This window comes from Emydura macquarii, unplaced genomic scaffold (assembly GCF_026122565.2).
Source record: "Emydura macquarii macquarii isolate MOO-44397 ecotype Brisbane River unplaced genomic scaffold, CSIRO-AGI_Emac_v2 contig_3692, whole genome shotgun sequence".
NCBI classification, from domain to species: domain Eukaryota; kingdom Metazoa; phylum Chordata; order Testudines; family Chelidae; genus Emydura; species Emydura macquarii.
Window position 1 is genome coordinate 8,882,593 of NW_027133829.1, and position 24,960 is coordinate 8,907,552.

The 24,960-nt window shown below is 41.4% G+C and overlaps 1 protein-coding gene across 4 annotated transcripts in view; it reads right to left on the reverse strand.

Annotated features, from left to right (window-relative positions):
• The window catches only part of CNNM2 (cyclin and CBS domain divalent metal cation transport mediator 2), a 190,966-nt gene that overhangs the window by 54,506 nt on the left and 111,500 nt on the right, over nt 1-24,960 (reverse strand). Inside the window, exon 2 of one of the 4 annotated variants that reach the window (XM_067536969.1) lies at nt 13,144-13,277. The exons of the other annotated variants lie outside the window; for them this stretch is intronic. Coding sequence (XP_067393070.1) covers nt 13,264-13,277 — 14 coding nt within the window. The 3' untranslated portion in view covers nt 13,144-13,263. Of the gene's footprint in view, nt 1-13,143; nt 13,278-24,960 lie in introns of those variants that run through there. 4 annotated transcript variants of the gene reach the window in all.

Consider the following 24,960-nt stretch of genomic DNA (forward strand, 5'->3'; position numbering starts at 1 on the left):
ATTAAGCTAGTGTATGTGTTTTTGTTTTCTTTACAGCCCAGCTCCAAAATAGAAAGATCACTATAAGTCGTCCTGTTTGTGAGAAGAATGACGACATTAATCATAAATTTGAACTTATTTTTAATATGGCTGATGAATGAATGTTGTGACTGGTTTTCTTCTAGGGTTTTTTTCCCAACTTTCTGTAAACTGGTAACACAATGTCATCTCAAGATCTCTTCCCCAGATAAGACCATGTTAGCCTCCTCAAGTGGCCTCATGTGTACAGATATTTTGGGGAGAGGAGAGGAGCGTGTCCGGAGATGTCAGTCTCTGTGGCATTGAAAATTCTGAATATTTTTAAATTGTTGATTTAAAAACAGGACTTTTCCAAAGTTGACACTCTCTAATAATGACCGAATTCAAGCCTGACTGTACCATGTTGCATGGCTCCAACGTAGGTTGTGCGTCTGATCTATCCAAAGACCTTAGAGGAAGGACTGAATAAGCAAATCTTAAACCATAAGAATCAAGAAGCAAGGTTAAAGCTGAGAAGCTTTATATTTCAGGAAGAGCTGAAGATTTTGCAACCCCCCTCTTACCTTAAGATATCTTATTTTTCTTTTTTCTGTTTTTATCTTGTTTTTAGTAGCTGGGAGATGTCCCAGCCTTTTTATTTTTAGGGTGTGGGGAGAGGTGGTTTGCCTATGCACATGCATGTGAGAGAGCATCCAGAAAGTCCACACGGGAAAGGGCCAGGAAAAGGTTCCACAGATTTAAACAGCTCTAACAGTTGTCTCAAAGATACTCACTGAAGTGTGTTCTGTGCTCTATTTAAAAGTCTCAAGGAGCTGTCAAGTATTTGCTTATTGGAAGTGTTCTATTAAAGCCTGTGTTATAATATTGGTTTCTTTTGGGTGGAGGGTTAACCACCACATAACAAGTGGATTCTAAAAAAGGAACCCTGACAATTGGCTCAGAGGTTGTAGTTCAGACATTAGATAATAATTTAGTTTCAATATTAAGATATTTAACCACTTTAAAGTCATGGATTTGATTACTTGGGTACAGTTCTGTCATCAGTAATTATAACCCAACAGCTATCTCCTTAGACTCATCTTTACAATTTATTAGGATTGATTATTTTTAGCATTAATTTGATGATATAATGCATTTGATGATTTAGTTGCAATCCAATGTTGAGACTAATTTATTGGTTTGACCTTGATTTTATAGCTGTAATGATTTATGTTTAGTGTAGCATGAACAACAGTTTAGCTTTGGTGATATGTTTTTTTAATTTTATTTTCTTGATTTTTAAATGTTATAATAAAGTTAATTAAAAGATACTGGGTCGTGCTTCTTTCAATGAGCAACATGGATCCAGACTCGTTGAGGACTTGGTGGACGCGATCCAGTTAACATAAAAGCCTGACCAGCTCCTCTAATTAGTCTTTGGCTCTCACAAGGTCCTGAGCCTGCTTCCATTCATTGATGTGAACAGCAATACTTACTTACTTCAGTGGGAACAGGACAGGACCCTCAAGCCTGACCTCACGGAAACAGACAATGGGCCACTTTTGCTGAGTGTGTGAAGCTGCACTTCTGCACATGCACAGCTCTAGTCCTCAGGGGATTCTAGCTTACAGCAAGGACAGAGTGTTACCCACTAGCTGGATCCAGAAGGTGATCGTCCTTGGTTCATTTCTACTATATGAACCTACGTAACCTAGTCACCTAGATGTGGGCACTAGAGCAGGTTGCTTGCAAAGGTATGCAACCGGAGAGTATCATGGTATAATGTTGGCTCAAAGCCGTGCATTGGGACATTGGGAACCAGGAAGACATTCAGCCCAGCAGGGATACTAAAAGCAAAGGGAGACCAAAAAAAAAAAAAAAAAAAAAAAACCCTCCAAAGGTCTGGGGTAAGAATAAGCCTCGGACAATTTACCTCCAACTGAAAAATAGCAACAAGATGGTGTATGGAGGAATTACAGTCTGAGTTCTACTCCTGTCCCAAATTCCCCAGTGTTAGCATAGGGCAACATGCTCACTGACTCCATAGCTACATTTCCACCCCCCGCCCCATTGTACATCCAGCCAGACATCTGCTCCTGAGACACATAGCCTCATGCACAAATTAAAGCTGCAGAAGAGCAGCTTTCGTTTACACCAACTGAAATCATTGCTCTACCATGACCCTCCCCACCCATGCCACACCCAATAGACCCTCTCTCCCCTTATGCCAGCGGTGAAAAGTGAAAGGAGAGGCTAATGCAGGAAGAGTTGAATCCACCTATGCCAAAATTTTCTGCTGGCAAAGAATTCCCTGGGGGGACAGGGGAGGGGGCATTCTCCACTCGCTATCTCCAGCTGTTTAGGGACACTTTACACAGATTAAAGCCATTTGTGTTGCGTAGCCAACCAGAGAATCTAGCCCAATATCACTCAGAATATGCTTTGCATTTATGACACATTTCATTCAAAGATCTCAATACTTATTTTCTTTTTGTAAAGCACTTTATCCCCATTTTACAAATGGAGAAAAAGGCACAGAACAGTTATGAGACTTGCCCAGATCACACGGAGAAATCAGCGGTAGAGTTAAGAACAGGGACGACAGTCCCACGCTTAAGCCACAAAAGGATGCTGCCTACCTATTCCTAAACAGACTCTACTATTCTTTTGGAAACTGATTCCCCCCCGTTCCCACCCTTGGGTGTTCTGTTGTGACACTTATTTATCATGAACAGTTGTCTTAAGCCAGCATGAAGTCACACAAAGTTATGAGACCGAAAAATGATCTGGTACACATTAAATTTTTGTCTAGACATTTATACTGCACGCACGGCCATATTATCCAAATACTTCTCTTGGCAAATTCTTTACCAGTTACCATAGGTATTTCAGTGCTTTGATCTTTGCGAAAGGATGACAATTTCAGTAATGCAGCAGAAATCTATTAGATATGGCTTTTTTTAGATGGGCTGCCCGATTAAAATTTGGCAGAACCAAATCCCCTTGGTTCCTTTGCTGTCCTGCAGAAGCTTGTATTTATTACTGTTATTTTATCCCATTCCAAAATGAATGGGGATAGGTACTAATAAAGGAACAGAAATCTTGATAGAATAGGAAATTAATATTTAGTCTGCCAGGATTAGGGATAGAATGGACCACCTCTTTAAATATATTGTTTTTAAAAGTTTGTTCACATAGTTTGATGAAGCTGATGTTCTACAGAAGCTCTTGGTTCATGTGTGTTTGTCTAAGGTATCAGACACCATCTTTACTTCTTTTATAGCACTCAAAAGGAAGAGTGTTCTCTTATGATTTTGGCCTTCGATTTGTTTATTTTTTTAGCTAGAATTAAGCTGAATTCATCTACTCCCCAATAAACCCTAAACTAAACTGAAAACAGCTCTAACCTCTGCTAACGAAGATACGGGCAATTATGTCACCCAACACGCGCAAACACTTCACAATTATTTTCTGTGACTACTCATTTTGGACATATATACACAAAATCTTCAACATATATATACACTGATTAAAAACCCAGCCTATTATATTCTGGGAGATGCACCCTAAATCTACAAAACAGCGGTACTTATTCAGTATACTAAAAGTTGCAGAAAAGATATGCATCACCATATGTAAAATCATGGAGCAGGTCCTCAAGGAATCCATTTCAAGGCACTTGGAAGACAGGAAGGTGATCAGGAACAGTCAACATGGATTCACCAAGGGAAAGTCATAGAATCATAGAATATTAGAGTTGGAAGGAACCTCATGCCTGACCAACCTGATTGCTTTCTATGAAGAGGTGACTGGCTCTGGGGATGTGGGGAAAGCGGTGGACGTGATATACCTTGACTTTAGCAAAGCTTTTGATACGGTCTCTCATAGTATTCTTATCAGCAAGTTAAAGAAGTATGGGTTGGATGAATGGACTATAAAATGGATAGAGAACTGGCTAGAACATAGGGCTCAACGAGTAGTGATCAATGGCTCCATGTCTAGCTGGCAACCGGTCACAAGTGGAGTGCCCCAGGGGTCGGTGCTGGGGCCGGTTTTGTTCAACATCTTCATTAATGATCTGGAAGATGGGGTGGATTGCACCTTCAGCAAGTTTGCAGATGACATTAAGCTAGGGGGAGTGGTAGATACCCTGCAAGGTAGGGATAGGATACAGAAGGACCTAAACAAACTGGAGTATTGGGCCAAAAGAAATCTGATGTGGTTCAAGAAGGACAAGTGCAGAGTCCTACACTTTGGACGGAAGAATCCCATGCACAGCTATAGACTGGGGACCGATGAGCTAGGCAGCAGTTCTGCAGAAAAGGACCTGGAGGTAACAGTGGATAAGAAGCTGGATATGAGTCAGCAGTGTGCCCTGGTTGCCAAGAAGGCTAATAGCATATTGGGCTGCATTAGTAGGAGCATTGCCAGCAGATCGCGGGAAGTGATTATTCCCCTCTATTCGGCATTGGTGAGGCCGCATTTGGAGTATTGTGTCCAGTTTTGGGCCCCCCACTACAAAAAGGATGTGGACAAGTTGGAGAGAGTCCAGCGGAGGGCAACAAAAATGATTAGGGGGCTGGAGCACAAGACTTATGAGGAGAGGCTGAGGGAACTGGGCTTGTTTAGTCTGCAGAAGAGAAGAATGAGGGGAGATTTGATAGCAGCCTTCAGCTACCTGAAAGGGGGTTCCAGGGAGGATGGAGCTAGGCTGTTCTCAATGGTGGCAGATGACAGAACAAGGAGCAACGGTCTCAAATTACACTGGGGGAGATCTAGGTTGGACATTAGGAAAAAGTTTTTCACTAGGAGGGTGGTGAAGCACTGGGAATGGGTTACCTAGAGAGGTGGTGGAATCTCCCTCTTTAGAGGTTTTTAAGCTGCGGCTTGACAAAACCCTCGCTGGGATTATTTAGCTGAGGTTAGTCCTGCTCTGAGCAGGGGGTTGGACTAGATGACCTCCTGAGATCCCTTCCAACTCTATGATTCTATGTAGCTCACAAAGCAATGCCCTATGATAATTATATGTATAGATATAGGAGAGAGATATGGAACAGATCACAGCTTGGGCAGAAGAATTAGGCTTTCAACAGTGAACTACTTTTAACATGCAAAAAATGCAAAAGAAAGATTTCAATATAAAACTACCCTGTATTACACCTAAAAAGATATAATCTGCACATGGAATAACCACGTTCAACTTACCCGACTGGAGGACTTCTGCAGCAAACACCCACATACCCGGCTGCATGTAAATGCTCTACAACACTTCTTGATTCACCACTGACTAATACTGCACCAGATACTGTACATGAACTCCAAACATATTACTGCTACGTCAAGTACATCCCCAATTCTATTTACAGATCCACACAGTATGTCAATCAACTGTATCACCACACCACACACAAAACCTTTCACTTTATGCACACATACCTGTATTTATGTTAACCTGTGTGCTTAGATATGCTTACCTGTAACTATTCCTGTGAAACAAACAGTTTTTAAAATCACAATATTGCCACCATTTCATTAATAAGAAGGTCAACATCTGTGAATTGAAGGTAAAGCCACAGAACAACCCATTATAATAAATTGCAACTAAAAATGGTTATTCAGACATTGTTATTAAAACCAAAACCCTACAATGTGCTATGTAAGCTAAATAAGTCCAACCACCCCCTCATTTCAATCGGGGGAACAAAGACAGATATGGTCTCAATAAGAGGAACACTATAAACTCCACCACCCAAATCTTTCCCATACACACACAGGGAATTTAAAGAGCAGAGAGAACAATAGTTCAGTTAACTTCTACATACTGCTGTGCACACTTAAAGATCCCATTCCAGGCCTAGTGAAAGTTCACATATCTGTTACTGCACACTGTACCGCTGTCCTTACAAGGGTTAGACAAACAGACCAGTGAATCCTGGCAAAAAGGAAATGCATGCTGAGTTCATATTGGGGCTATCACTTGGCTATTTCTAGAACGCCTGTAACTAAAAAAAGATCTAGTTTACACGAGTAGCTATTTTACCTTACTGTCCCACAAGAACTAAATGCATTTTTTCCGATTACATTTTCCCACAATAAAATAAACTAGAAAATGTGACAAATATTTTAAAATATTCCTTTTAAAGCACATTTATTAGTATATATAGAAACCTGGGTATAAATAGAAACATATAAAACAGTATGTTTATACATAGACATGTCGTCAATTTCTAACTAAGGCTGGTCCATGGGAAGGAAATCATGTTTTAATTCATTCCTAGAAATTTTTTTTTTTTTTTAAATGCTGAATTTTCAGCCATTATCACATCCTGCTCTTTCATTAACAGCTAGGCAACAGTTCAGTTTATCTGAATTAAATGAAGGTCATGACATTAGGATAAAAGGGATTTTAGAGAAGAGAGGAATTTTTCAATGGTAATGTTCCAGATAGTTTTCTGGTATCTCTTGGGGAAATTAAATATCAATAGATGCGACCTTTCCGTGACAAGAAAGGGAGGATAAATGCTCCAGCTCTTTTCTAAACTATGAGTGCAAATATCACACTTCTGAAAATGCAAGGATTCCCCATCCTGTGTCTCCTGATGTTAAAAACCACCAGAGACACACAACCAGGACAGCAGTCTATGATCAATCAGATGACGAGCAGCTGGGTAGAGAATTCAGAAACCAATTTACATCGAGGGAATTTACACTCGGCTCCCATTAAAAAATGCCAATGGAGGAGTTATTTGGAATAGACACCAGAGATTCTTGCATGCCAATTGATTGCAATGCAAGATACTCTGGGGATTTTCTGAAATCAAGAATTAGAGTCTAATGAACTACAGTAGCATTCTCCCATCAGTCTGGCGGATCGGCAACACCTTGCATGCTTAGTTCTCATGTACAGTGTTACCGTATTAGGCTGATTTGATGTCTTATTTGAAAAGCTGAGGTGTAAGTATTACCATGCTGCCTCTTCTCTCCTCCATAGCCTTTTCCACTGTGATGAGTAATTCCTGTTAACCAAACGTCTGGAGATGCGTTGGCCAGGGGACAAATAAATACAAGATTCTTACCATGATTGCATTTTAAACAGCTCTCTGCATCCTAATGAATCCCAAAATCCCTTTACAAACATTACTTATTTTACAAGTCCCTCTGACCCAGCACTGCAACAGTCTTTTTTGGCAGCTATTTAGTAGGTTCAATGGTTTGGTACAAGAAGTAAAGGATACCACACTTATGCCAGGCTGTAGAGGGAACAATTACAAAAACTAGAATTAGATCAAGACACTGGGGAAAAGAACCTCAGCTCACACCATCTTGTAGAAAGGCCCTGGGCCCTTACGAAGCACATGGGGTCAGAAACTCCAATCTACATTTCATCCAAGAGATGACATCTCTGGAAGCTGAGGCATTAGTGCAACTAACAGTGGGAAGAAAACCACTTACTGTATTAACCACATTGTTTCCTAAAGCATTCTGGGATTTCCTGAGAGGTCCCCCATCCAAGTATGACCAAGACCAACCTGGCTTAGCAAATGCTATATGAGGATCTCAAAGCCTGAGGCAGGATGACAACAGGCCACAATAAAGGAGGATACTCCTCTCACCAGCAGTGTTAGCAAGGTGTTAGCAAGCAATGGACCCACTAACACAAGAATCACTGAGATAAAAGGTCAGACAAATAATTGCATATGATGCCTGGCACTCTTAGCCAATGAGTCTATTCTCTTGATATTCATGTGCTACTTTCATTGATATCAATAAAAGTTTCAGATACACACACAAAAGTCTCTAGCCTGCTGTTAGAAGCCTATGTAATAAAACAGATTCCAGTAGGAACTGTACAATCATAATATAGGTTTATGGACTAGTGAATGTTACAAGACAGTTGGTCAATAGAGAGCTGGAAAGATTTCCAAGTAGAGATCTAGAGAACATGTAAACTCAGCTTCCATACAGTCAGAACTGCTACTAACTTAAGCATCAGGTTGTGCTGGGTTGTTTTGCTGTCAGAGTCGTTTAATCCCTTTGCACATTAATCCACAAGGCAGTGATAGCCATGTAACTGGGGTATCTTGCTCTGTTTTCCAGCTGAATGGAAAGCAAGAGAGTGGCTGTAATTCTGAGATGGGGTTCGAATGGTAGATGCCATATGGGTGTACTTTCTAATAAAGGCTGAAGCACACTGATATCTATCCCTTTCCTAATGGTTCCTACCATTCTGGTTTTTTGTTTTTTTTGTTTTCTGTTTTTTTTTTAACTGTTGCTACACGTTGATATTTTCAGAGAACCATTCACAAAGACTCCAAGATCTCTTTTTTGAATGGTAACAGCTAATTTAGGCCACATCACTTAGTATGTATAGTTGGGATTATTTTTTCCAATGTACATTACTTTGTACTTATCAACATTGAATTTAATCTGCCATTTTGTTGCCCAATCACCCAGTTTTGTCAGATCCCTTTGTAACTCTTCACAGTCAACTTTGGACTTAACTATTTTGAGTAATTTTGTATCATCTGCAAACTTCGCCACCTCATTGTTTACCCCTTTTTCCAGATCATTTATGAATATATTGAACAGCACTGGTCCTAGTACAGAGCCTTAGGGGACCCCGCTATTTACCTCTCTTCACTGTGAAAACTGATAATTTATTCCTATCCTTTGTTCCCTATCTTCTGACCATTTACTGATCCCTGAGAGGACCTTTCCCTCTTATCTCATGACAGCTGATTTTGCTTAAGAACCTTTGATGAGGGACCTTTTACTTGAACTTCCAGAAAGCCTTTGACACTATATTCACTGAATCACCCTTATCCACGTTTGTTGACCTCCTCAAAGAATTCTAATAGATTAGTAAGGCATGATTTCTCTTTACAAAAGCCATGTTGGCTCTTCCTCAACATATCATGTTCATCTATGTGTCTGATAATTCGTTTCTTTACCATTGTTTCAATCAATGTGTCTGGTGCTGAAGTTAGGTTCCCCGGCCTGTAATTGCCAGGATCACCTCTGGAGCCTTTTAAAAAATCTGTGTCACATTAGCTATCCTCCAGTCATCTGGTACAGAGGCTGATTTAAGCGATAGGCTACATACCACAGTTAGTAGTTCTGTAATTAGTAGGATGGCTCTTACTATGTTTTTTAATTTGGGGTATATATTTAAATTTAGCCTCTATTAAGGTGTCTTTAAAAAGTTTCCATACATCTGGCATTGGTCACTGTCAGAAGACAGTGATGAAACATTGGTCTGATAGTCTAGATGGACCACTGGTCTGACCCTGTATGGACATTCTTATGTAATTTGATATTTGAATTCCTTCGGAACTCTTGGGTGAATACCATGTGGTCCTGGTGACTTATTACTGTTTAATTTATCTATTTCTTCTAAAACTTCCTCTACTGACACCTCAATCTGGGACAGTTCCTCAGATCTGTCACCTAAAAAGAAAGGCTCGGGTGTTGAAATCTCTCTCCTATTCTCTGCAATGAAAACTGATGCAAAGAATTCATTTAGTTTCCTCACAATGGCTTTGTCTTCCTTGAGTGCTCCTTTAGCACCTTGATCGTCCATTGGACTCACCGATTGTTTGGGACGCTGCCTCCTTCTGATGTACTTTAAAAAAATTTGTGTTAGTTTTTGTCTTTTGCTAGTTGCATTTGAATTCTTTTTTGGCTGTCTAATTAGACTTTTACACTTGACTTGCCAGAGTTTTTGTTCCTTTCTATATTCCTCAGTAGGATTTGACTTTCAATTTTTAACAGATGTATTTTTGTCTCTAACTGCCTCTTTTACTCTGTTTAGACATGGTGGCTTTTTTTGGTTTTTTTTTTTGGGGGGGGAGGGGGTAGTCGTCTTACTTTAAAAAAAAAAATTATTTTGAGTATACGTAGAGTTTTAGTCTCTATTATGGTGTTTTAAAAAAGTTTCCATGTGGTATGTTGGCATTTCACTCCTGTGACTGTTCTTTTTAATGTCCATTTAACTAGCCTCCTCATTTTTGCATAGTTCCCCTTTTTGAAGTTAAATGCTACTGTGGTGGGTTTCTTTGGTATTTTCCCCACTACATGTTATAGACGGAGGTCACTACAAGGGAGGGCAACATTTACGTAGGCTAACAATGTGCCTAATCTGATGGTCTGCATCCTTTAGAAGTTTTTTTTAATATCTATGAATAAATGTCAACAAATTTCCATGGTCCTCTTGCTAGCGACTATCAAATGGCAATTTCCTGTACACATCCCAATAGAAGTGGATCTTCTGGGAGAGATTTGAAGAAAGCGTCAGTAGCTTTACAGACTTGACTAGGGAATGTGTTCTGTGCATAGGGGACAGAGAGAAAATGCTTGTGGGAGAAGAGGGCAGTTGACACTCTTTGTGCAACTGAAGTCCCTGTGGGGGAGGTCAATAAAGTACAAGAGCTGTTAAGGAAGGAGCAGCACAGTGCCTTTACTCCTTAAAATCACCCCAACAAACTTGGTAACAATTTTTGGGTCAGATGAACAGAGACCATCTGATAGCTATTGGCTGGCTTCAGTACAATTTGGCTGGCATTTGCAGTTCACTTCCTAAAAGTGGAGACACATTACATGAACCTCGATCACAACTGGCCCTAATCGAGCCCTTTGATAGCAGTTTCAGGGTCCAAATATTGAATGAACCATGGAGACTCAACAGCCCTCTGATCCCTTGATTGTGTGTGGTTGGGGGAAGTGGCAGAGGAAAGAGAAAAGAGTGGGGAGGAGAGAAGCTTGTTCAGTTCTGCCATTCAGTGCCTGATCTGTGGGTAAAAGGCTTCAGTCTCCACAACTCTCAATCTGGTACCTTTATGCAGCACTGAACTCATTCCAAAGAAACATCACTTTCCCCACCCACCCCTTGCTGTTTTAACCATCTTCCAGCAAAATATGAAGCATATATGCAAAAAGCAAAAATAAACACAGCTCCTTGCCCCATGATGAGGGTCTGATCTAACCACCAACTACTGGAGCAGGAGCTCAACACAAAGAAAACTCATACCTTTAACAGTGGGATTTCCCCTCCATTGGCTTTTACTATCACACCAGTTCCTTTGTCATAAAGGGGGAGAAGTGGATTCTTTCCACAAGGTAAGACTAGTCAGACAAAGAATGAGCTAGGACTAGGAAAAACAGGTAGTGATCACAGGAGGTCAAACACTAGATGGCACTGTTACTAACACTGGCCTAAAGATACTAAAGGAAGGTACAGATAGCAAGAAGGTAACTCGACAAAGTAATTGCACTCAACTGAAAAGAAAATATCACCTCAAAGCAGCTTAGTGTTTTCATGGGAAAAATGCATTTAAATGTTTATAGCTTTTAATAATAACTGGACAGAAAACACTAGTGTCAGAGGCACATGGGGGTGGGGTGAAATGAGGAGAAGACAGACAGGATTATCAAGAGCTCTGGGTTACTGATGTCAGCAGGACACTTGCCCCAGGAAGCACATTACTTACTAGAAAGGGAATGTGGAAAGCAAGTACCCTTGGGGCAAGATAATATCTTCCCGTTAAAGGAAGCTATGATGTTTGTGAGATATAACTGAGGATAGGACAGCCTGTGAGAGTTCATGCAACACAGAAGAGTCACGCTCCTCATACAATCAACCATTTGCTTCTCGCTCCTCTTGATTAACTGATCAGCTGAAACAAGAGAGGGCTTTTTATATACAGGAATCTCTCCAAATCTTAGTGAGTTGCCCAGTGGGTTCTGCCAAGCTGCTCATGAGAAAGTCTCCTGAACCTTGTGGACAATGAAAGCAGCCCTTTTTCCATCCTTCCCAAAGTATTTAAAGATTTGAATTTTCCCATCTCTGTTTTGGTTCATCTCTCTCTTCCTATAAATAGAGATGAAACAGTGCATTCATCTCTTCTTCATCTTTTTTGATGGTCTAATACTGTATGCATGCTAGAATGTTTTTCTAGTAAATGATAAGTGATGGGAAACATGTCAAAGACAAAGGATGAGTGACCTTGCTCTCAGACAGATAGGAGAGAGAGGAGCCTTCTCATCTTTCCCAAGAGGCAGGTATCTTTTCTGTGGACCAAAGGGTTGTGTTTTGGAAACAAATATATCTATTTGTGTCATTTCCTTTAGACTTACAGTCTTCATGGGGCTGATAGTGAGACTGACTACAGTGTCTGAGAATGACAATCTGGCCCCATCAGAAAGCATTTCCAATCTAAATATGAGATTTTTCAAAGGAAACATGCTCCTGCTGCTAAGCACATGTCTGAGTGGACTAATGCTGTGATCCCAGAGCCTCCGCTTTAATCCACAGACTAATAATCGAGCCAGCACTTTGAGTGGAGAGCCAAGTCTTCTGGATTTCTATTGACCACACTGCTGAGGGATTGACATTCTAGTTGCCATGGGGAAACAAAGGTGGGTTGGCTAGTTACACCACGTGAGAAGAGCTGCAAGAAGGCATGCAGCCTTCAGCCTCACCCACAGATGGTGCTGTGGCTAATTATACAGCATCACTATGAAAGGTCCCGAGAAAACCAAAAGATTATAGAAGTGAGAGGAAGTAAATGCCGGGCCCTGTTGGTAAGGTCACAGAGCCAGCTTCATGGATCAGGTGAAGAGCAGCCAGACTCCCAATGTGCTCCCACTGCCACAAGGCCCTTCCACCTCTCCTGAAGAAAGTCTGAGCCTGGCCCTGCACCAGTTGGTCATGAGAGAGCCCAGGAAGGGGCACTACGGTTATGGCACCAAGAATTTGCTAGTGAAGAAATCTGGGTTCAGCCACACTTGCAGCATTTTTCGTTTACCTGGTTACTGCTCCATTAAGCAAAATATGAACAAACAAAAAGTACAGGACCCCTCCTCCGCCACTGTCTAGCGATCTGAACAACCGAGAGAAATCCACTGGGACCCAGATTTTGGAACGAGGGGAACTGAACCCATTTCATGTTTCTTCCTTCACCATAAAAAGGGCACAAACTCAGTTTTAAAAAATCCTCTGCCGAACACCTTTAACTGACCAGCTCGCCAAGGACTATGCAAAAGGTGCTTCTTTAAAGTACATTTTCTTACATTCCTCCTTACTACCTCCCAACGGAAGAAGTTTTGAAATATGGAGAATAGGTCCTCCCACTCAAGTCACATTATCCAGGGATATTGCTCTTAATAAGCTTTTGACCATAGTAGGTGCACAGCATCTTTCATGCACATGTACCAAGCCTGTTTATCAGCTAGGGCAATTTTGTTCACTTTAGGTGCTGGAATAGTCCTTCACTGCTTCAGTACTAAAAGAAAAAGACAAATCAATAAAAATATAATTTTAGACAAAAAACAAAACCAGAAACCCCCCCAAAAAGTGAACTAATAGGCTCTCCTGTGCCTAACATTTCTCCCATTCTTGTTTTTAACACTGTAAAGTCATTATAACTCTAGCACAACTTCTCAAATTCGCAGGGACAAGTTTGATTACAAAGCTGGTCTTTGAAGCAAGTACAGTATGATGGTTAATTATTCTCCAAACAGAACCATCATTAGGTCGATTCTACATTTCATTCATAGTAGATGATGCTTTCTGGGGGCACTGTCAAGCCCAACACATGACATATTTTAGAAGTGTTGAGAACCAAGGAGGTTTTCTTTTCTTTTGTTTTTTTTTTTTTTGATTCTTCAGGTCAAGTAGAAATGTAGAAAAAAGTCTAACACGCTGCTGCTGCAAATGTTAAAAAGCACAAGACATTAAATAAAAGAAACTTTAAATTTAAAATTCTCTCTCCTACTGTTGTTACAAGTCATGCCCAAGGTTACTGCAGCCAATAAAGGGAAAATACTTTTTTTACTTTCTGCATTTGACAGCTCTTTGTGTAACTGTCAGCTTCACTGTTTCCCCTGGTTATACGGGTTTTTCACTCAACAACATGGAAGCGAAAAACAAAAAAAGGAATCTGGTAGTAAAACCATGAGGAACAAGTAGGAGGATCTGGGGTAGTCATACATTTGTGCTTGCTTTAAACTCCCTTCTCAGGAGCTAACCAAATTTCAAGCTGATGGTTTCCCATTAAATATACCAAAATTAGATGGTATTTCTAGTCACCCCTCCTCCTTCTCTTCCAAAACTATACTGCAAGCATGCCCAGTTAACCAGACCTATCCTTCTTCTCACCCTCCAAATTTCTCTGATAACCCACAGCTGGAGGATGAGCACATACCAGTTAGCTATCGTCAGCAATTCTGGCTATAGAGAAGAACATACTACTGAATTCAGGCACAGTACTTCCTCCATTCCTGCCATTGGCACTGTGAACAATAAGACGCATTTATTCAATGTCCACATGCTTGACACTTCTTTCCACAGGAGCTTACGATCTAGCTTAGATAAAAAGGGTTCAAATGTGCTGGGAGATGGAGTCCTTACAGATTACAGCTGTTTACTGAAACATGAAGGCACTACAACCCTTCTCTTGGCATGTTGCCAAAGTAGCTGTCAGCTTGCTAATGATTATGACTTCCTGGTTTATGGCATCTTCAACAGCTAGGAGTAGAGATCTAGTTCAAGACCTTCAAAAGCAACAAAAAAAAACAACCCATCATTCTAGAAGTCTGAGTCAAGCACACTCTAAAGTGGATTCTGAAACCCGAAATGCTACCTCTGGGGTACCACTCACACTCCAGCAGAATATCTTGTTGATGTACAGTTTGGCTGTAAGAATACACTCTGGGCTAAAACGTGGCCTATGATAGCTCAACTTCTGCTCACATTTCCAAATCAGCTCACTAACAGTCATCATCTTAGTCAAGTGCAAAATGCAGCAAAAGAGAAGTCATAGCACAATTTAAGATGCTTTGTGCAACATTCAATCACCTATGTGGTATTTACCATGGCTCATTTGTCCCTAAGAAAGACTGAATGCACCCAGGTACATTGAAAAGGGGAAATCAAGGCTCATTGGTGGAAACAGATGACAAAGCAAAGAGGAAACTGCCATTTTTGAGGCCAGGGACTGGTAAAACAGGAGATAGTCCCCAGTATCTAGTTTTCCTTCTACACCATCAATAGTTTTGTGGTCTGTTGATGTTTCCTTTACATTGGTAATTTTGGCAATTACATTTATTTTGGGGGGAGTGTGATGTCCATCTCAGAAATTGCTGTAACGTGGGCCATATGTGTTTGTAAAGCAATTTGGGATGCCTCAGGATGTAAAGCACTACAGCAATATATTAACAAAAACTCACCTCCTAATCCCATCATGCATCCTGAAATACCTGACTGACCAAGAAGCAATTACAGTGTACTCTATCAGTGTGCATGTACAAGTGCCTACTCTAGGAATGAAGCAAGATGTGGCTTCCCTAATTGCTGATAGTCTCAGCAGAGAAGCCAAGAATGGAGTGAACCACAGCGATGTAATGACCCTTTTCATCCTTAGATAAGAGGAGGTGCTCTGTAGTCAGACAATGCTATCAGTGCTTGAGAACTGGAATTATAGCAGTTATTGCTGGTTTTCAATGCTTGATTCACCAGGAATGGATTCTCTACAAAGGGCAGCAACTCCCAAGGAGAGGAAAGAGAAGTCAGAAGGGAGCTGCACGTGTTGAAACTGGAGAAATGCCAATACTAGTCTGGTTGGGGGGAAAGAGACGACCTTATTTGAAAGCTTGCGGTTAATTATTTCTCTTTGTTGCCAACAGCTATGCTAACCAGAGGCAGACCCACGATCTAAGAATGTACTTCCCTTCAAAGCTTGATGTTATAAAGTGGCCACCTCTAGAATGGAAGGTGGGGGGGACACAACAAAGATAGGGAGCCTAAGTGATCACAAATATCAACTGTTTTAAATCACTCTTCTCCGTCAAAGCTACTGCATCTCAAAATTCAACTGAGTGTGCAGGGAACCTCAACTTCCATAATGCCAGTGGAAGTTCAATGCAATGGATCAGCCAACAAACACACGTTCCCTCCATGAGAATTAGTTCAGAGCGTAACAGGGCTTGTGAGAGAGCATGGAGGGTGGGTATGATTTTCTTCCCAAATCTTCTAATTCCCTCATAGCTTCCCATCAGCAGCTTTCCCATCACAGAACCTGGCTACTGTTGTTCCACTGAAGAGCTCAAGTGGAATTATGCTCAGTTACTGAAAGCCTCTTTGCTCAAATCCTCTTCTCTCCCTCAAGGAGAAATAAGATCAACTGACACCTATGTTCCTGGCCTCTTCTGCGGGAAATGCACTGGTGCAGTCTATTGTTTAACACTATGCAAGTTCTTATATTATGCTCATCACTGTTGTACTGCCAGTGTAGTATTGGAAGCTATAGGGAATCAAATAGTCATCTCTGCTTATTCCGCCATCCCCTACATAAGAAAGATCTTTCTTTAGACTAGCAGCAGAAAGTACTAGATCCTGTAGCTCTAGCCCAGTAGACATTTGCCTTGTAAAGCTGCAATTCCACCATTTAAAAAAAGACATGCACTGCGTAGAAATTGTAGGTGAGATCTCTGCTTAGTGTGAAGGCACACAACCACTCAGCCTTTTTCACTACTCTGAAAGTTCAAGGAAACTGCCGTGACCAGGGAAGGAAGAATGGGAAGCTGGATTGCATGTTGCTTTTGGCAGGGATAGAGAAATCAGGCCCCAAAATGCACGATTGGGGGGTCATTTGAACTCTCCCCTACAAGCATTTTTACACCAGGGAGCTTAAGGAAAACTGTAGCGGAATGTAAGAGATTCCAAATGTTACATTTGACTACACAGAAGAGTCAAACTTTTAACATCTTACAAGTAATTTTAAAAGGTATTAGACCTAATGAATCATTGCAGTTTCCCCTATAAAAACCTGCAGCTCTGTCTGAATTAAAGTCCAGTCTAGCTGTTAGCCCCAGCAATGCACAATGACCTTTTTATTTTCCACTGCTCTTGCAATTTTCCAGCAGTTTGAGCTCATTTGGGCTAATTATCCCAACACAGAGCTGCACATGGAAAATGTTGCTTCGAAGTTGTTCCATTCACAGCCATTTAGGCCTGGCCTGCTTGCGTCAGGTTCTACCTGCTTTCTCCATCTCTTTTGGCAGAATGACTTCAGGCCGCCAGTTCTATTCTGCTCTCAGCTGTCACACACCAAAGACTACATGAGCAAACTCCAGGAGGAGGCCATTGACCTTTCATTTGGAGTGTTCCACCAAGTGCACAGGGTTTGCACCTGTGCACCTTACCTTTGCAGCACATCATGTGCTAGTAGCTGAGCGGACACACGTTGCACCACCTGGAACTTGCTCCTCAGTCCTCTGGGAGAGAACGCACTTGCTGACCCCTTTGGAAAATGACACTCTTTGCAGTCTAATCATGGAGCAAAAGCAGTTGCTCCACAGTTAAGGTTGCCATTTCATTATAAACCAGATTTCGCCTTTAAAATCCAAAAAAAAAAAAATCATATCAACCTCAAAATTAGTATTTTGGATCCAGGACAGAGACTGAATTTTTCTACCAAATTTAAAGTTAATTAAATAAACAGTCCTTTAATTCTGACACTGAAAACAGAACGGCTAGATGCAATTGCAAAGCACATGCATAGGAAGGAGTCTATGCTACTACACACCTTAGAGATCTGCATGAGGGGGATGGGGAAATCATTATCTTCCTGTGGCCTTGCTGAAGTCTGGAAGGGAGAACCCCCAGGATATGCCTAGACTGCAGTTGACAGCAACCCTCCCTGCCCATGTAAACAGACTCACACTAGCTTCACTCAAGTTAGCACACTAATATAGCGCTGTGGATGTTGCAGCACAGGCCTGGGCTTGAACTGGATGGCTAGCCCGAGTCGCCACCCACACCACACTGCTATTCTTAGAACGCTAGCTAGAGCGAAGCTAGCACGCGTCTGCCTATCTGGGTTGGGAGACTCACTCCCAGTTGCAATGTAGACATAGCCCCAGTTACCTCACCAGGTCATGGGATGGTCCTCCATAACAGGCCCAGTCTTAGGAGACAAGTCATCTGGGGCCGCCTCTGATTCTCCATCCATTTCAGGCTTGACAGTATGTTTTTACTTAAAGAACATTAGCAATTGGGGAGCTCTCTTCTCTTTTTTAAAATCCAGTGTTGGAAAACCAGGAAATGCAGAATTCAGGTTATACTTCTCAAAACAGGCTCTCATTACCTCAACTCTACCCCTGCAACTGTGCCCTGAGCATAAAAAAACTCATACCATTTTACCCAGCCACAATGTTTAATTTACCAGTGAGCAAAACAATGAGAATGCCTCCATCCTAATCAGATGGCAACTGGGCTACTTCACAACTTCTTTTAAGGTCATGCACACAAAAGCATTTTCCAATTCCCCAATTAGACAAATAATACACAGAAGGCAATCATTCCGCACACCTTATTAAAAGCCTGATCCTTCAAGGTGCTGGATGTATTTAATACATTGCAGCTGGTGCCCAGCAAAATCTGCAAAATCAGATGACCAATTCTGCAAGTGTCTGACACATGGCTAGCATGTTTATATATGCCCAGATCATGAGAGTGGAGGACTTGTATGAAAAAGGAAAAGCAGCACAATTGCTACCAGAGCCACGTATGAAAACTCAAAAAGCTAACGTTCTGCAACACTCAATTTCAAGACTCTACATGCAACGAATGTAGGCTGGTATCTCTCTGGGGGCAGCGGTAGGATAGTCTTGGTGCCTTGTCTGAAGAATACAAGATTTAAAGGGTTTGTTTTAAAGTCTAATGTTCCTGAAAGTTAATGCATACTTGAATATAGCATACGAGGCTGCAACATTAGTTTCACCTTAGTTTTTTGTCTTACAATAGATCTCAGCCTAAGTTTTCCTTCAGTTTCTTCCCCCTTTCTCCCAGCTGCATCAGCATAAACAACTCCCCTCCTTCCTTAAGGATTATACCCCTCCTCAAATACTTATAAACTGCCCTCAAATCCCCACTTAGTCATCGTTCAGCCAAGCTATAAATACTTGGCTTTTTTATTCTTTCCTCATTAGTCAATGCCTCCAGCTCCTTAATCATTTTTGTTGCTCATCTCAAAATTCTCTCAAGCTGGTTGTGATCTTTCATGTACAGGAGGCCTCTGGAATTGCAGGCAATACTCCAGATCCAAAGATCTGCGCTAAGTAACAAGCAGTGTACTTTACCACAAAAGTACAAGCGTTACAGAGCAATGGATGGTTGTAGAGTAATGGAATACACCGCATACCATACGTCCCAATGAACATTACAATTTATTCCTTTTATGTTTCTTTAACTAGCTCCCTACAGATGGCACTGTACCATCATCCACAGCACCCCTGCGGGAAAAGGCCAAGCTTTGAGCAGCTAAAAGTTCCTAACACACAGAGTCAGCTGTGAACAGCCAATTGATGCCAGATGATCGAGTTTCTCACTTTCTAATGACGAAAGCACCAAGGATATGATGATAGGGACACAGAACAATGACATCGGCTGGGAGAGGGGCACAATGCTCTCTCTATTAGAAATCAGGAGGAGATCTAATGTAGGGAGCAGATTACCCCACATCTGCCTACCATGGGGTTCTGGCACCTTCCTCTGAAGCATGTGGCTCTGGCTACTGTCAGAGACAAGGTATTGGACAAGTTGGATCTCGGGTCTGATCCAGTCTGACAATTCCTATGGGAGACAACTGGGGAACATCACAAGAAATTAGGCATGTCATGTGACATATGTTGGACTGAGATGTCAGAAATTATATGAATGCAATAAAATCTGCAGATATTTTTCCTAAACAATGCAAGCTATTTATATTACCTTCTCTGGGGCTGTTCTGCATCCAATAAAAACACACTGGGTACAAAATATAGCCGTAGAAGATACCCTTTGCTCTTGGTGAGAGAAATAATTCATTGATCTGGCATTTCCCAAGACACGCATGAAAGGGAGAAGCACTTGGCTCACACAGGCTCATATTTATTAGCAGCGAATTCAATCCATGGTGTGTTTTACTCACTGCTTCTTAATTTCACTGCCTCTCAGCTGACTAGATTTGTGAGATAAGCATTTCATCTCAACATCCCATGATTGTTGATTCTTTCTTGCTTTTGATTCTCTACTCAGTAATTAAGGGCAAAATTTTGCCCTTCGATGCATGTACACAGTTCCTGCTGACTGCCCAAGCAGATTTTCATGTAACTAATGATTTCGGACGCTGAGCCTCAGACACCTTAAAGAAGCCTGATTTTCATGAAGTGCTGAGCAACCGCCCTCTGAAAACTGGGTTCCTTTAAAGGTTCTCAAGTTGGGCAACTGAAAATTGAGGCACCCAAACCTCACTTGGCACTTTTGAAAATCTTGGACTATATTAAGATAATAGTGTCACTTTGCCCACCACTGAAATACATTCATCTCTGGATGAAACACAGCAGTTGTCTAACAGTTCACATCAACACACTGTGATAGTTTAAGATCTGGAAGTGAAAAAGAATACTGCAAACTATTGAAGTTGCTTAAGAAATTTAGGATCACAATATAATTAGAATTTGATCAGGGCTAGCAGTTTTACTAACCAACCAAAAAAAAGCATCTCCATTGCTCCAGCGCTCCCTAATACCTTGCTGAAGCACTCATCCTGTAGACTCACATCAGGAAGAAATACCATTTGCTGCGGCATCACGGCTGTCTTTGATCAGGACTAACCCTGCCTCGCTTCTGAGATCTGAAGAAATCATAGCCCAGTGTATTACGGAAGTAGACTGAAATTTTCCTGTATTATTGGTTAATAATACCAGTGTCTATTGTAGCTTTCAACAATCAGTGCTAATCCAGGTTACCTGGGAAGCAAGTAAGCGCAGATATTCAGATTCAGAACCTGCAAGGATTCACACTCCATATGGAGAAAATAAAGCCAATGGTAGCCTTCAAATAAACACAGAGTGTTTTATATGAGTGACTGCCAATAACGGGTGTTACATAGCAAAAGCTCAGCACAGCTTTCTGAACACTGAACAAGTTCAATCAAGCTGTGAGACTTTTTTTTTTAATCTTTAGGAGGGAAATCAAGAAAAGAGATTCTGAAACACTTTTTTTCGGGACAAACTGAAGAGCTTCTTCTGTCACAAGATGACTTGACTAGGGTGCTTTATTCACCCACAATTTGAATTGGGCTTTAGATGGATAAAATCATGAACTGAAGTTCAAAATATGTTAACAAGTGACCAAATGAGACTATAAGAAATATTTTAGTCTGTAAAATAAATACAAGTTCATATGAATAAGTTATTACAAAAAGCTAATTTAATAGGTCATAGTTTAGAGTATCTAGCTTCTATTCCCAGTTCTTCCACTGATTTTTGATGGGTGACCATTGGCAAGTCACAACTTCTTGATGTCTTAGTTCTAATTTACCAAACCTGGCTATCATGAGGTTTAATGTCCATACAATACCCTGACTCCCCTGAGGACAGCTGCTATGCATTACTGTATCTGGAAGGAAGATAAATATATTCTACACCCAAAAAGAAATCTATCCCTTCCAGGACTTTTCTTCTGCCTTGTAACACAAAAACAAGGGGATATTCAATGAAATTGAACAGGTGGCAAATACAAAACCAATAAAAGCAAATACTTTCTCACACAACGTACAATCAGATTGTGGAACCCATTGCCACAGGAAGTCATTTAGGCAAGGATTTAGAAAGTTTTTTTTTTTAAAGACTGGACATTTATATGGGTAACAAGACGTCTCAGGTAATGCTAACAATATTTTTGGAAGGGACTTGAAACCTTCAGAACTTCAGCTACCTTCTATTAGCGATCAGGATAACACCTAATATGGAGGGCAGATTATCCTGCATCTGCTACTGTAGGGTTCTAACACATTCTTCAGAAGCATCTTGTTCTGGCCCCTGTTGGACAGAATACTGGACTAGATGGACCTTGGGTCTAGATCTCAGATGGAAATGTTGTTCCTATAGTCCTAATTCTGAGCAGGGCCTTAGAGAGTGGGAAAAAGGGCAGGGAAGAAAAGACTGCAGCTTCCCCTCTGCTAGAAGCAGAGAGAAGCTCCCCTTTCTTTCCCCAGTTCCTGAAAGCAGTTCCCTCACAGCTCCCCTTCTTCTTTGGTTGCTGTGATGAGAGCTCCCCGTCCTGCTTCATTCTACTTTAACAACTGCTTTTGATGAGCGCCAAGGAAAGAGATCAAGCTCTCCCATTTCCAGTATAGCTAAATTAAACATTGGCTGGGAGCTGTTTTGGAATCAGAATTAGTAATGCCTGAATCAAACCCCTAGAGAAAATGCTAAATAAGTCTTGTCTTCCTAAATATTTAAGCACAACCATCATCAGTGACTAAACAAGCAAGGAAATGCTCCTAATGAGGCTCGCACCTATTTTGGGAGGCTGAATTGGGTAAGCAACTCACCTCTGAAGTAACGAAGCAATTTCCCTATTCCCACTTTCCAAAGTGATCACATAGCTGCAAGTATCAATTGGCTTATTTCTGATTCTTCCCCTCGACAATCTCTTATCCTGCCCAAATGTGAGAGGATAAAATCATCGCGGTTAACTATTTGCAAGAGGATGACTCAAAGATAACATGTTTTCTGGGGATGCAAACCTTCTGGGAAGGTGTCCTGAAAATTTTGACTAATATACTGTAGGTGCTCCCTCCAGAGCCTAAGCTTTGCATCTTGGGGGCAGCTCTCTTCCAATCCTAGATCTGAATCCCCCTAGCATGTACCAAGAAATGTGTTGCTAGGACAAAACAAGTTCTACTGGCATACAGCGACTGGCTGAAAGACAACAACATTTATGGAATGGACAGTCAAGGGCAGAGTTCTAGAAAGTGCTCTTCTTCAGCACAATCTTGGGAATGCGCAACTGCATTACACTGAACAATGGAAATAGGTGGAATTTCCAGGCTTCTCTGAACAGAGCATACAGCCAGCATCTAGTCCAAGTTTCCCTGTTACTGGGATTTGGCTTTACTGATAGTAGAAATAATACCAACATAAGCCTCACCCTAAGCTTTCTTCTGAAGCCTGGCAGTTTCTAGGATTTCCCTGCAGAGTCTTCTCTGTTGCAAACCCTAGTCCAGAGATCAAATCCATCTTCTAACCTCATGGAGTTAAGCTGCCCATGCCACAATAAGTCAGCCACACATACTCTGCAACTTCCTGAAGAGTTCTAATAGAGCCCAAACAACAAGAGAAACCTGCCCTCCTCTGACAAGCACACTATCATCCCAAAGAATATCTTATCCCACAAGACTTTGCAGTAACAAGATTTGGATTTCTGAGGGCCGTGAGCTCCTCCTTTCTCCTCTCAGTTCACCAGCCCCAGAGTATGGCAGCTAATGATTCAGGAAAATTGCTAAAAATAATAAGTTACATGAGACACACATGATTTAGCGACCTACACATGGTGGGGGGAATAGCAACTTTTGGATACAAATCCCAATTCCTTCCATAGCTTTTGGCAAATCGCTTTACCTCGAACCATTTCCCCATCTGTAAAATGAAGATCAGATCAGAGTGTTACTGAGGTGGCAAGTAATAATCATCATCATGACCTCTGGATGTACCTATGGAATTATACTGTTCTGTGTCTTGCTGGATTTAGTCTACCCTTGCTGCATCAACACCACCACACTGAAAAAGGGGAACAATACAATTACTCTATTACGTTTCTTCACACTGTCTCGACAGGTTATGGATCCCCCAGAGTCAATAATGAGTCAGTTGGATAATACAACAAAATGTTATTAAGGGATATGGGGTACACGCTTTAATACTTAGTTTAAAAGATTATCATATGAAACAAGCTGAGAAAAAGACAAAAAAGGTTAATTTCTATATCTTACCACACCACCGGGAGGGGAAGGAGGCACAGCATATCGTTCGGTACGGAAACGTAATCTTGGGCCGGCTTACACGATTCACGCTCAGAGTACGGGAGCGGGAGAGGCAGGGCGGACCAGGTGATCAGGCTGGCAGACGCTCTCTCAATTTGGGCATGGGGCGTACCCCTTTTTATACTAGAGAATGCGTCACAAGTTTAGTAGCTCCGGATTGGGGGAGGGATATACAGTAGTCGTGCCAGACTATGACGAGGCCTGTGGCCTTGGGTAGAGCTGTTATGGCACGGAATACATAGCCCGTTATCGGTGGGCAACAAAGACGTTTATGAACAACATAGGCACTGGGGTGCGTAGGCGGTTTTCTTACAGCAGCATAACAACTAAATGCTGTAAACAACAGATGCAGCCTAATAAGGTCAAGTCACGGTTTTGCTGTTAGCACCGAGCGGGTGGGGGTGTGAGGGGTGGGCATATGCTGGGAATTCTGCTGCAACACACATTTTACCCCAAAAACTCAATTGGCAGAGAAAACAGAGTGCGGACTGGACACACCAATAGCATTAGTCACTAAGTTCACTTCCAAACAACAACGAGATGGGGGAGGGAAGAAAGGAGGAGAACCAACACTGATGACACAGGCTGCATCAGCATCTGTTATACCCTTATCCTTAAACCCAAGAAAACAAGTTAAGGAGGGAAGTTCCCAGAATTCTTTGCCCCCATCACATTCCCTACAAAGTGCTGCTGCTAACACTCCAACACTCCACTGGGCATTGAGTCATAGATTTTAAGGTCAGAAGGGACAAATATGATAGTCTAGTCTGATCTTCTATATAACACAGAACAGAGACCCTCATACACTAAACTATGCATCGAGACCATGACTTCACTTCTGTCTGAACTATAGCATATCTTTCAGAAAGATAATTAATCTTTAATTCAAGACTGAAATTCAAGCGATGGAGAATTTGTCGTGTCCCTAGGCAAGCTGTTTCAATGGTTATTTACCATCACTGTTCAAAATTTAGATTTTATTTGTAGTCTAAGTTTGTCTAGCTTCAACTTCCAGCCGTCAGATCTCTTTATAAGTTTCTCTGCTACATTAGATAGCTGTCTATTCTCAGAAATCTCTTCCCCATGTAGGTGCTTG